Source organism: Helicoverpa zea, chromosome 2 (genome assembly GCF_022581195.2).
Source record: "Helicoverpa zea isolate HzStark_Cry1AcR chromosome 2, ilHelZeax1.1, whole genome shotgun sequence".
NCBI classification, from domain to species: domain Eukaryota; kingdom Metazoa; phylum Arthropoda; class Insecta; order Lepidoptera; family Noctuidae; genus Helicoverpa; species Helicoverpa zea.
The window spans coordinates 12,132,709-12,147,427 of record NC_061453.1 but is presented as its reverse complement, the minus strand read 5'-3'; the positions used below and the strand labels follow the sequence as shown (position 1 = coordinate 12,147,427).

The window sequence follows — 14,719 nt, the reverse complement described above, 5'->3', positions numbered from 1 at the left end:
GTTTTAGTGACAAGATATATTGACCTGCGAAATAAAATCGAAACAATCGCTATCTATTTGTGACTCACCAACGTAGAAAAAAAGAAAAAAATGACTGCTATAACATTGTTCTTTGACTCCATACGTAAACTTAATATCTTAAGGCTATACGCAGATACGTTGTATGTAATATAATATGTAAAATCTCAAAATGGGTGTCAAAATTATCGACACCTCAAAATATACTACGGGTGCAGCTCTACGTAATTAAATGTCAGACGTCATACGTACGTATTTACATTTTAAGCATCGTTAACGTTTGCATCTCTTTTATGTGTCAAGAAATTCTATAGTACTATCTCATGTGAATACCAAATTAGCTTAATTGCCTCTGTGATATGAATGTCATTCTCAGTCTGATACAAAAAGATCTTTCTTTTCTTCGTTCCCCTTGAAATAGTTTCGCGTTGTCTCGGCTTCCGAAGCAGCGTAGATTAGATAAAACAGTCAACGTACTTGTTGTAGATATCTAAATAAATATACATACGTTTGTTTTTAATTCAGATTCGGTTCAAAGTTGTAGATCGTGTGAAAGAAAACGAGATAAATCTGGTCATAGTACGGTTCCGTGTATGACTAATAAATCGGAAGGAAAAGCTCATCTTGGATATGAACCGTGCGAAAAGTTATTAAGTAGTGGTGTGAAAGTATTTGGCGTGTTAGTTTTATGTGATGTCTGACGGAGATCCATCTCTCGAAGAGGATGTGCCAAAACCTCTGCTTGTGAGGGTAGAGGAAAATGTGTTTACGCCTAAAGTAGTGACTCCTATTTACGCGGGAGGTGTAAAGCTGCACCACAAGAGATCTGACGCCGGGGAAACGGAATCCTTCCTGTCTGACGCACAAAGGAATGAGCTTGCCTTCCAACAACTGTTCCAAGATGGAGAAGGACCATTTCACGAGGTATTTTTATGTTTTTATTTTTAAGAGATCTATTAATAAAGCTATGAATATTCTTCCTATACTTGACACTAATGAGTGGGTTTTTTACTGCCTAATATTTCCAGAAGCAGTAATACAGTTTATTCATAATTAGGCTCAAATTGTTTCTATTATTTCTTTCATGACTTAAAACAATTAACAGTTTCAAGGTGATTTTTAGTTAATGCTGCCTGCATTGCATTGGACTTTGCTTTGACTTGTTTTTTTTTTTTATACAGAGTGACCATTAATGAGCCTCTGTTTTTTTATGGCAAAGGTCAACATGTTTAGTGCTTGCATGACACATAAAAACTTTTTGGTATTATAAATGAGCTGGGTGCTTTTAAATTTAAATCTTCTAAGTCTTGTATAAAAAAATCTAATTCAGTGTGGCTATGAGATAATCTTTACACATGTTTCCTGTAATGTTCAGATAACAGAAAACAATATTGTGATAAGAAATGTAAGTTCAATGAAATAAATCAGAAAACACGATGTTGAGTAATAATAGTGCTGCTACATGATTATAGTATCCGTAGTTATTAATGATGTTGCTTTATCAGCTACTCCATTACTTTTATAGTCATTATCCAATATCTACAAGGGAGATATACAGTCTTAGGATAAGTTTACTTATTTAAGAATTTGAAAATAGCCTTTTATGTACCAAAAATACATAGGTAATAATATGTTGTATTATAACAAGTTTGCAAAAATAGTTAGTAGTTATAACAGAAACCCTCTTAAGTTATAAGGAAAAATCTGTCTGGAAAGCATGCTATCCAGCTGTGAGTAGGTAGGGACTTAAGCCACAGGGTGCTTATCAAAATAAGTGTTAGGCACTTACAACATGTAATTAAGTATGTGTGTCTAGTAAATATATACTCAAAAGCTTGTTTTTGAATTGTTTGTAGAACAATCAGAGTTTGCAACTCTTTGAAAAAAAATGTTATTCAGTACAATTACCACTGTAATAAAATTTATTTAAAAATACGTATCACAAAATATTTTGTGAGGAAAAAAAGTACTGAAAACAAACTGTAATTGCAGCAAAAAACGCAGTTGTAAGTCTCTGAAAAACTTGTATTGTTTATATGATTGGGATTTCCCAGTCAAAATTGAATCAAGGCCAACGTTTAAAAATACAAATTCTAATCTATGAAATTTTCCTGTAGGTAACCTTTGTAAACTGAAAAATAACATCTACATGTATGTTATGATCCAATAATATGGTTTTAGATATTGTTATGTCGAAATGTAGTTTTCCTCATCACCTATTTATAAATTATGCAGCCAGGTACTTAGCTGTTTAAAATAATTAGCTCATTTGTTTTATAATTGATTGTTAACACAATCATTAGTGTACTTTTCAATTAGTATTGAAAAGTTTAAATATGTTATAGAAACAATCACAGCATTAGTCAAAATCATAAAGTAAATGAATGTTTTTAATGAGAATTAAATGTAGGAAATTATAAAATTAGATTTAATTGGAATTTCCTAAACTTTATTTTATAAGAATGTATCTTATAAAATAAAGTTTAGGAAAGAAATAATTCTTACAAGATATTAAAACTTGCTGGATACCAATAAGATAGTGTATGGAAAACAGATAAATAAATAACATGATAGTTGTTATTTAAGACAATCAAAATTAAAAAATCTAATAAGTTCAGATTATACTACGGCAGCCCTTTCATACCCATCTATAAGTATATTATAAATTAAATGAGCGCCAAAAATGCAGGGTCGATGACCGCGCCTTTTGCCAAATACGTGGACAGGAAACATGTTTGATGGTGTTTGAATAGATATTTAGTATTTTTTTAATAATTGTAAAATGTATTTGCTAGCCTATTCTGCATATTCAGTTAATTTAATATCGCGAGTTAATATTACTAAACATAATACACAAATGTACAAAAACAAGCAAACCAAAATAGAGATCAAAGAGCGCATGTTTGAGAATATTTCATTTGTTTACATTAAAACGTTTTCGTTCAACACCCAAAGTACGTAATACAGAAAACTGCATAATTTAGTACATACTTTTTACCTCGGCTATGGCAAAGGCTTGGACGATTTGCCGTTGAATTGCGAACCGCAATAACCGCCGAATTTTACCGCGATATTAAAAATCTGCATCGTATCTACCTTCCTATCCTTGTGAATAGGATGTAGTATACACGTATAAATATTCATAAATATTTCACGACATCTGTACCTATGTTAAATTTTATCTAAATAAAAAAGCTATAATCGATCATATAATTTCTTAAAAGCACTTACTTAGGTACCTATACATACTTGGAGGACCTATCCTCCTCCTTGCGTCGTAATTCCTCAATGCTGAGGGTCGTGACCTCCCTGTGTCATCACCTTCGGAGGACCGGATCGGATCGGAGGACCTATAAGTAAAGCCAATTTTGTACAATTTGTAACGGAGGTAGGTATAATGTATGTAAATGCCTACGTTTTAAGTTCATTACATTTGCCACGCTAATCTCCAATGGTGCTTAGTTTTTAGCTAATAAAGATAAGTGGCATTCGTTGCTCGTTACTCTAACATAAAGGTTCGTACACACGGTCATACGATCGCGCGACATTATTTTATTCGGTGTCAAAATTACGCGGGTTTTCCGACACTTGTCATTTCCCAAGAGGGTCGTAAAAGATGAGTGGGGAGGTTTAAGTGAATGACGTACTGAAAGTGGTATCCACTTCATTTTTATCTCAACACGACGATGCTACTTAAAGGATATGATAACTTAATGTTACAGGCCAACTAGCTACCGCCCGCCGGTGGTTTATCCCGCATCTTGAAATAACTACTTCCCGCACCAGGACAAGGAGTAGCCCTTAGGATATCCAGAAGTATATACGATATTACTGCCTAAGTTTCATCATAATCCGTTATACCGTTATACAAAAGTAATGCCTTTATTTATAAATAGTACTAATTCTAGTGCTTGTGTCGCTTCCTATGATTTGCGTGGGGAGATACGAGGTCACTGACTAACTAACAGATTTATGTCAGGATGTTTGGTTCTGAATTCATCTATGTGTCACAAGCATTTCGATAAACAAGATTTATGTAAATATTGCTAGACAGTAGCCAGAATACAATGTTCTCTCAGGTAGCATGTTGCAAGTGATAGTATGCATTTATACTGTCCTCTCGAATTTCATAATAACGCTTGAGGAAACTCTGGAATAAGTTTATGTTGTACAAACGTAGCTAAGCTACCAAGACCGGGTTCGCGTATTTATTGGCGTCTGTTTTATGTGCAGGTCAATATAAGTTTAGCGTACTTTTGCTTCTGGCATTGAACTTAACTTTCCTTGCGGCAAATATTTGGCTGCAATCCCAGTATTATGTAAGGCATGCATAGCCAGCAGTTTTCAGACATGTCGCGCGCACTAAGTCGTCTGTGTGCACACTACCTTCATGTATTTGCGTGCCTATTACCGCACACCTCACATTCAGCTTCGAACAGTAACCCAAACAGTCGTCGATACCATTCAAATAATAATATTGTGAAAAAATGTAGTGTCAAGTACAAAGATACTGCAGTAATTATTTCAGTCATTATCATTTTATCAGTGTGCAGTTTTAAAATGATCCCTGATAGGCAGCTCGTAACTCTATCTAATTCCTAAGATCACTGTACAAACAGATGATTCAGTCTCAAGTCAGCGTCGAACAGTGAACGAGCAAGGTCAGTGCCTACGTGTACGTAATTTGAGAGTTTATGCAGTTTTTTGTGAGAAATACGATGATAATGAGGTGATACCGAAGGTCTGTGTTACATAGTGTATGGCGTGGCATTGTTCAAAATTAACAGCTCATATAGGTGTAAAACAATTAAGAACAGCGGGTTTAATGAAGAATTGAACTAATTTTCTTTATCTGCTGGCTGTGTTGTTGAACCTGACGTTGTTTGCTGAAAAATGAGTCTTATTGTGTAGATGTAAAGACTTCAATTCAGCTTGAGAGTTGAGTGGTCTTCTAAGAAAGTGACTGATGGTGTTACTGGTTGGTCTAGACGGAGAGGGAGGCTCAGGAGAACGGGGAGCTCCAGGCGATGTCAGTCCTCAGCACATACGCGGACAATCTATCACAGGACATGAACACAGACCGGTGAGTGTTACAATGCAATGCAAATGAACCACGCGCCGACGTTACAATGAGTCACCGTCAATTTTGGCAGGTAATCTGTGTTTGTTGTGACTAAAAACAAATGTAGACTCTTGCTAACCGATTCGTTATGCCTTTTTGTTTTTTATGTAATTGACAACTTCGATGTAATTGACAACTGACAAGACTTCTAGAATTGCTTAGAAGTGGGTTGGTAGCGAATGGTCCTTTTACTGGCTTTGTTATCATAATTGAAATATTTTACGAGCATCTTTTTATGCCGTTTTGACGATGACTTGACACGTAAGGGTGATCTTGACTTATCCGTATTTTCACTTATTTTATCTTGGCCAAGTACAAAATAGAGTAATGTTATTTTCCTATTCTCCATGGAAATGCTTTGGCCTTCATAATACGCCAGTAACCTAATTATAGTTCGGCCATTCAGAGAATGCGTTCCTGACACGTCGCGATTGAACTGACGACGTAACTTTGCAATGGCGTTGCAGTTACGATAAAAATATTTTTGCTGGTTGTTTACCGTTTTAACAATTGAGGAGCATTAAAACAACATTATTATATCAATAATCAATGAATGTAGTTACGTCGTCAGTTCAATCGCGACGTGTCAGGAACGCATTCTCTGAATGGCCGAACTATAGTTTATTTTTAAAATGGTATTCCCCAAAGTTCCTTGACTGTCATTCTTACCCTTGTCATATAAATTATTTCCTTTGAATTTATTTGTTCAAAACAAGGCTTGTTTACAGCTGGGCTATACAAGTAACTTTATTTTAGAACATACTGAAAAACAATACAATAAATGTATGTGTTTTTGATTACAACCATATTTTTCCGGTGTGTTTTTTTATGTCGTGTTTTTACTTGAGTTTGAATATTTTATCAAAATTGCCACATTTGGTGCAAAAGGTACAACGAATCGGTTGATTTTAAACTACTTCAATTAATGTCACTAATTAATTAAGCTAGGAAAAAATGCCTAGGGATTAATTATAATAGCATGTGCATATTAATTACGATATGTTACAACTTTAACCGCATTGTTTAATTATCGTTGATATACAAATAATTATGAAAAGCAAGTAGTTTTAATTATTATAATTAATTGGCGGTTTTACTTACATAATATGTAACTTGATAACGTAAAAAATAAAGTATCCAGTAGTTATACATATTTAGAAACAAAGCAGATTACGAAATTATCCGATGCAATTATTGATAAGGGACCTAATTGAATTGGCGTTGATGGTTTGCCAAATTGACCAACGTAGCTTTAACGCAATAATATTGGGAATGTTTTCCCAAGAAAGAACATAATGCACCAAATACAGTGATGCACGTTAACTATTATTGCATTGGTGTTCACTCATTAGATTTTTTTCCGTAAATATTATTGCTCAAAATATACGGCTGCGGTAACTTTTTCGAACAATCTCGCAGCGCGACAGAGTACATACCTAATGAATGAATAGAGTGATATAATCAAATTACCTACTCAGTAAAAATCTTTAACCTAGCTTATGCATAGGTGTATAAACCGTAGTTATCACCTTGACTTTGAGTTTCAAAAATTAACACAACCTAGTGAGGAATTTTCAGAATTGATTACTATAACAGTGTGGTTTGTTTGTGTGCTAAATGCTTACATCATTGTTCTGTGATTTTGTGTTCGTGTACGTTGAACTTTGTGTTGTAACTCTATTTTTTTACATTTATTTCATGCACCTATAAATAATATCCATAATTCGTCCAAAGAAATTATATTTTAACTTTAATTTTTATTTTTTTCAAAATTTTATAAAAATGTATACTCATTAAACGCATGATCGCGCGACCCGCTCGATTTCGTGCCATCGTCAGAACTCAGCTTTATTGATGCATGTTTTAAATTATGAATACTTTATAATATTTATTATAATAATGGATTGTTTTTGTATTAATATCACAGGTGATGGTCAAGTGTCTTCACAATTCACACGCTTGTCACATAATCACGAATCCTTAGTCCATTTGGTTAATTCGCAGACCAATTTTGTTGTACCTCCCTTACATCCTAACTGTATTCCGAAATATATTTAAATTGAATAACACATAGATAGCTGACAAAGAGAAAAAACTTGGTAATTTTAAATAAAAAAATAGAATAATTATTACTGTCTGTGGACTAAAGAGGACTCCCTTTTTTCATAACAGTCCCTTAAAACATTATGTACTACACTTCAAGGGCATACAATAAACACTAAAAATTAAACTCCGGAGCTTGTGTTTACGATCACATCACGTAGAGCAAACCGTGATTCCAGACAGACGCGAACACTTCGACATCGGTCCTTTAGTAATTTCAGAGAAACGTGATCGATAAATCGGTATGTCGTAATCAGTTGCGATTTCTTTGCCAATTTTGTTCATTTAAAGTGTCTTTTCTGATATTAGTGTACGATATTAATTGAATGGAAAATTGCTGAGAATAAATCGGGCTTATTATTTGTCCCCATAAAAATCTTTTTCGAAATCAGTTATGACATGAAAAATATATAAAAGTAGCTGTCCCCGTAGTTCAAAATCATTCCCGCGCGTGGAAAGAATGCAGCTTATGTCCTTCCTGTGGCTCTAGCCTTTAGGTTCATAACGACAACTTCCCAAAATGTTCACACTCCCAAAACGTCCACTTCCCATAATGCTAATTCCCTAAATGTCCTTTTCCCATTTCGTCTACTTTCCCATAACGACGATAAATCTATAATCCCCAAAAAGTACACTTCCCATAAAGTCAACTCTCAAAACGTCAATTTTCTAAATAGATTTTTTTTTTTAATCAAAATGTGAAGGTTCCAGTGGAAATTTGCCCGTGCTCATGCTTTCTCCAAAATACATACAGAAGGCATGGAAAGATATATTAGTAAATGTACAAATGACTACAGGTATGAAGAAATTTAAAACTAATTTTAAAAAACAATGGATGGCCATATTAACCTATAAAATAATTGTATATAAAGATAATCATAGAACAACAAATCGAGTAGAATGATGGCATCGACGTCTTCAAGCCCGAATACCACAAAGCCCTAATTTTATTTATTTTTGTATAAAATAAAAAAGAGATTAAATATCAGGACAACAGACTAACACATTGCCTTTTCGGGGCAGTTTATAAGACACATGTTACATTTTGTGAACTGGACGTTTTGGGAGTAGTCGATTTGAGAAACGGACTATTTGGGAATTGGTCGTTTTGAGAAGTGAACGAAATGTGAAACAGACATTTAGGGAATTAGCGTTTTGGGAAGTGGACGTTTTGGGAGTGTGAACATTTTGGGAAGTTGTCGTTATGAACCTAAAGGCTAGTCAGACTATACTACCGAATTTCATAAGAATCGGCCCTGTCGTGATACCACGATATACAGAATACTTTGGCATCTGTAATACATATAAGCAAGGAATACAAAATATTCGCTACAGCTGCTCAGTCTTCTTAGGAAGCATGACCGTGTACAAGGTAAATACTAGCAAGTTAAACCTAAGTGCCTAAGTAAATACTATGACACAGTGCTCAAAGTTTCTCCTATAGATGTCCTGGCATACATTATTAGATTCTAATTGAGTGACATCATTGCATATCATGCCCACAACACAGCTTTGTTTGCCACTGACAATTGACCAATTGATCTTTAATTTTACTAATAATTCTTATGTTTTCTTTGTAGTCAATGTATTTTTTTGCTAAAAGGTGTACGTCGTCTATGTAACTAAGTAATTCTGCACCTTATACCTTCCTGGCACAGCACAATGTCCCAAATTGTAGAATAATTTCAGGGACAATGGTAGCGAGGCGTCGACCCGTCCTGCCGAAGACTGTGCGTGTGGCGACCCTGGCACAAACTTTGGTCCAAACGGCAATGGCAAATCTCCGGCCAACCATTGCTCGTGAGTAATTTGGTCAAACATTGGATCAAACCATTTGTCTGCCGAATTGTCCGTCCGATTGGCAAAGTTTCACACATATTGTAGTATTGTTTCTTATATTATATCATTTACTGTTGTCATTGTCTTGTGTGGTGTGGGGTCAAGCATGGGTTTGGCTAACAAATAACGTTTGGCATGTAATAATTCTCTTCAAGGGTATATTATTTGACTTTCATCATATTTTATTGTATCGGCTGATGATTTAAATGAGTTGATAGTGTGACTGACACATGTGATTAAACATTTGTCACCTATTTGTTCTAATTATGGCTGCACATTTATGGTGATGTTGAACTATTTAGACTTTGAGGAAGGAAACGTATTCATTTACCTACAGCTTATGTTACTCATCCCATACATGACCTACGTAAGGCTATATAAATAAATGTGATGTGGTTAACGCCTGATAGCAATTCAACGAATTGGGATACCGCTAAGCGTCGAGATCTTAGAAGCTATGGTAAAGTGATAGGAAAACAAAAAGTTGTAATTGTTATTTTCCCACGCGGGCCTACGGCTCAAACGAGGCGGCCAAGATTTCTTAGTATTATTTTGTCTCTTGGATAGAAGTTGCACGGAAGATAGTCGAATTTTATTCAAAATTTTCATAAGTTCCAGGCTATTTTGTAGGCATTTATCAGATGTGTAAAATTACAAGTCCATAAATCTTTGTGTTTACTTACGCCATATATTTAGTGCTGCGGCTACATCTATATCTGTAAATTCTTGTTTCGTTTTAAAACTGGCCATTCACATCCCATATCCGTCTGAACATGCTAAACGTCAAAGGGCCTACATTTCAATAGATGGACCATTAAAAAGTCATTCACGTATTAGCACCTCATTACTAGTCCATAATTAATGCACTTGCACCACAAACGGTTGAAAATTATGTAAAAGGAGTTTCAAATATTGTTTTCGTTATACAGTATTGTTATGGGGGGTATCCTGAACAACCCTTCTCTGACATTCAACGATGGGGTCCGGTCCATAGACTATGTCCTCGTATGGGAGGCGTTTAAGGAGGACGCGGCTACCCCCGAAGCACATCGGCAGAGGAAGATATTTGAGGAGAATCTCGAGCAAGAAGGTCTGCAACTCGAGAGAGAGGCGCCTGAGAACTTGTATGGACTGAATTTTGTTAAGGTAAGGCCCTGTAGATGTGTTTATTTTCGCTGGCTTTTATGCCAGGATAATAAATGTAAAAGAATTGAAGACTATTCTTGGAAATCCACTGAGTATATTTTAAATGTAGGCACGATCATCATAAATGATGATATATGTATAATACATAATTTACTTAGATATAGTTAACCTTTAAACCTTTAAAAAATAGAGCCAAGCACACCGAGTAGTCCCTAATGTGAATAAATTTTCCTGTAGTTGATAAGCTATATTAAGCGCCTAAATAAACGTCCCTTCTAACACGTGGTACCATGATACCTATTTTGGGATCATACGAGCTCAATATTATACTCCCTTTTCCTCCTCTATTGTAGAGGAGGAAAAGGAACCATTGTGGATTCGACTTCTATCACTTAGTGATCTTCTTTCACATCAACCTTATTTTAATCATTACATTATGTCTTGCAGATCCACGCGCCAGTGTCAGTTTTACGAGACTACAGCGAGATCCTCAAGCTTAGGATGCCGATGAAGGTAACTATGACCCTTTAGTTCTCCCCAACTAAACGACTAATGACCCCCTGTAGGCGCAGAACTCGTGTTATGGCTTTAAATGGTTCTAGAACACTGGGCTTTGCTTCGGGTAGGGTTCTTATGTCTTACTGTTGAATGTTGTTCGTAGTGGCTCCTTTTAATACGATTAGAAAGCTTCGGTCTGATACTGAATGAGAAAGGTGACAACAGCAGTAGGCTTTGTGACTGTTCCGCAAAATTTATTTTGCAAAATTCTACCGTCAACTTAAGGGATGAATTTTGGATTTCTTTAGAATTTCTTGTAGAAATTAAAATTCGGTTTCTAAAGTAAAAAAATGCTGCTGTTTGTCGCCTTTCTTTTGTATTTATCAGTTACGGACCGAAGCTTGAAAATAATGCAATCAATCGGTTTTATATAATTTCATGTCATAATGACTGCTTAAATACAAAGAACAATATTTATCAGTAGGATGTTGAATGTCGATATATGGGTTTGGAACAAAAAGTATATTATTCAATACCCTCTAGATTCTATTAGATGATAAATTAGGTATCATTGTGTGACGTGATAAATATAGATAATCTATTTAGAATGCAACTCTAGTATGATTTTAACATAATGCATTAGTTGTTTTGTATTTGATGTCGATATTAGATGTTTGTCGATGTTGTTGGCACAGCACTATTAATATCCCACTAATGTTATAAGAGTAGGATAACGACTAGGCATATTGGAAAAATTAAACTAAATAAAAATGGAATATTAGATTAGAACAAAAACAGCCCCATTATCACTGTTTAAAAAAGCTATTTAACAAAAGAAAAATAAACAATTGCAAGATGTAATAACATGAAAGAACACAATTTGATTTGCAACAGAAACTGAACCTTACACACCAAGACTTAAAGTCCAAAATTACACAATCATAAATGTCGTGTACTAAGCCCTAATCCATGCACAGTGGTATAACTGCATCACATCATGTGTTATAGGAATGCAGTAAGATAAGAAACTCTGGTCGGGCGAATGCGATACTGAATGCAGCAATGTATATGTCTAAGGTATGCATCAGGTATGGAGCATGGCTTTGCTAACTTGGCGCTTGGCTGGGCTCTATTGGTGTTTTGATGTCATGTTGTTATCGGTGTTTTCGACCTCTTTGGTATTACAGATACTGGCACGGCAACTTTGTTTTTTTTACATGACAGTCGCTGTCAGTTTGACAGTTGCTGTCACTCTGATTAGGGATGTCTGCTGCGTGAGTTTGGTAAAAAGAAGTATAAACGGGATTTCGTACTAATGGCGCAATGGATAAACATAAGTAGTTGAATTGTTTTTAATTTCGAATTTAATGAATGCAAATGTCTTATGCCGTTATGCTGAAGGTTACTTTGCAACATATTCATCATTTGTCAAGATTGATCTTAAAGTTAATGTCCATGACAATTAATGAACAATCTTATGATAATTCATAGCTGCGTTTCTAAATCTTACTGTAAATGACTGTAGAGTTATTGAAATATTATTACGAGATAAATCATTCGGCATAGGTCAATATCTACTATATTGTTTTACAATAACACTGTACTCGAATTTAAATACATAGGGACTATAAATTATTAATTGGTGATGGTGTTCTTTAATTCCAATGATTTTTCTGTCTTGTTCTATTTAACATTCTTCTGCCAACTAACCTACAGATATATAACCGTTTGACCAGAAAACTGATCAAGACTGCAATCTGGGAAAAAATATGCTATTAAATATTGTATGACTGTAAAAATGTAAAAAAAATGTGATTAACTGGGTGTTTCGGGAAATAATTAAATGTGTCACTTAATAAGTAACATTGTCCAACTAATTTGCACTTACTGTTATACTTAGTTTTGTATTGTAACAATATTGCTAAATCTAATCTAACATGTAACAATACATGCAGAGCCACTGTTTTTCTTTGACATTGAAATTCGAACGAATTACTAGTGAGAAAAGATGTTAACTTAGGCAGGATAAATGTTGTCAAAAAAACCTTATTTTTTAGTAATTAAAATTCAAAGGCCCGCTATCTAAAAATAATGTAAGGGAAAGTGAGTCTTATTAGTGCTTAAATAGAGATTACAATTGAATGAACGTTACTACATAAATATCATGATGTTGAGAAAGGTAAATAGATTTTTACAATGTACAGATACATTTTTGTAATCATATTAATATAGTTATCTACACTTACATAATTCATTTAGCCCACTGTATTTCATATGCAGAATGATGTAAGCAAAAGCTACTATTCACGTCGTAGTGAGATGGAGCACTCCTCTACAATATTACAGTAGTATGATCGTTCATTATACATTGTTACTAATATTAAAACAAATAAAAACTCATTTTATCAGTTACACGGGCTAGAGCTGCCATTCATCGCTTAGAAGGACGTACATAACACAAACTAAATTGGCATATTAAAAAAACCACTAAAACAAATTCATATTTTTGTAATTAACACAAAATAGCTCATAGAGATTATCCAAATACATACTGCATGTTACTCATAAAAGAAACATAAAATTTAAATTTTATTCAAAGCCATAGATGATGAGTTGGTCACTCATGATATGAAACCACAAACAATAACACCTATCCAGTAATATAAAGAATATATTTTTTTAAAAGATTGTACTGCTGGTGGTATAAAGGGTGCTTTATTAGATTAAATAATAATCTCGAAGTGCGAGTGACTCACTCCTGACATAGTTAAAAAAACACTATTAAAAAAAAAAAAACAACCCTAAATTATATACCTGATCTAATCAGAAACCGTTAAAAAAATCCCCAATATATCCACTCAACTACATCACGTCTTTTCTACACTGCATCTACTAAACACCTGTACCCTTGGTGAATCAGTTCTCAGCTCTGAAGGACGTGCACGAGAAGACCAACAGTCTCATAGAACAAGTAGACGCCTGCTGGGACCGGTTCATGTCCAAGATACGAGTTGATACCGACATGTTCCCTGAGAGGAAACACCGCCTCACTGCCATATACTCGAAGGACAAGGAATATTTGTAAGTACAATATATTATGTAATTGTCTAACTCAAACACAATTATTTTTGAACGTCAATATTAACGAAAGACAAAAGACTGCCCCCAAAACCGGCCCGGCGTACCTCTAATGTGTTTTGATATTTAAGTTGAAAGAAATCCCCGTAGGATGGCTGAAGTCGGAATTTATACAGCCTCTAGCAAGTTTGCTTGGGTAAATCAAACTATGCGCTAAAAAAAAATAATCCTTAGCCTACAGCGGATTTAATCTATGCTCAGTTAGTTTACTTTAAGCTATGGCTAACTATAATCACGTTTTTAAATACTTAAATGTGTTCCCATGTTGCATAAACAAGAATTACTCATTTTTAACTAAAGAACGATTAGGACAAAAGTTAGCTTCCAATATTGCAATAAAGTTGTAATATTGTTCGTTCCAGATTCGACACGACAGCTGAATGTTTCTGGACGCCTTCCATTCGTTCGCGCATCGTTCAGTTCATTCTCGACAGGAAGAAGTTCACTCAGGCGTCGAACGACGACTTCGCGTTCGGCATCACAAGACTGATATCTAATTGTACTTATAGCGCTGCCTATCCTTTACACGATGTAAGTTCGCAAGATTACTTAAAAGATATAAACAAGCGCTTTTATATGTCCGATGAGTACCTATTGTATTATTACATATTAGCATTTTTATTTCTTTAATTTGCTGGTAAACATTTTGATATAACAATGTCATTAATATTTTTGATGAAATCTGGGTATTTTGGTAATCTGGGTAGTTCATTACATCTGAAGTCGTCAACAAATGTACATTTGAAAAAGATATTTCATCAGTAATACCGCCCATAGAAAAATTAAATGGTAACACAAGACCGCTTGTGTGCCGTTTTCTATGTTTATCTTTGATATAGTTTTTCAATTTTACGT

General features: G+C 34.6%; 1 protein-coding gene across 7 annotated transcripts in view; it reads left to right on the top strand.

The window, feature by feature from the left end:
- The first annotated feature begins 397 nt into the window (after positions 1–397).
- LOC124645193 (anoctamin-1) overlaps positions 398–14,719 on the top strand; it is a 34,847-nt gene continuing 20,525 nt past the window's right edge. For 2 of the 7 annotated variants that reach the window (XM_047184962.1, XM_047184979.1), the window contains exons 1-8: positions 398–942; positions 5,007–5,101; positions 8,933–9,043; positions 10,012–10,228; positions 10,676–10,741; positions 11,735–11,803; positions 13,647–13,807; positions 14,227–14,395. In XM_047184962.1, coding sequence (XP_047040918.1) covers positions 712–942; positions 5,007–5,101; positions 8,933–9,043; positions 10,012–10,228; positions 10,676–10,741; positions 11,735–11,803; positions 13,647–13,807; positions 14,227–14,395 — 1,119 coding nt within the window. In that variant the 5' untranslated portion in view covers positions 398–711. Of the gene's footprint in view, positions 943–4,370; positions 4,760–5,006; positions 5,102–8,932; positions 9,044–10,011; positions 10,229–10,675; positions 10,742–11,734; positions 11,804–13,646; positions 13,808–14,226; positions 14,396–14,719 lie in introns of those variants that run through there. The other 5 variants (XM_047184995.1, XM_047185003.1, XM_047184987.1 and 2 more) reach the window with 5 other exon arrangements.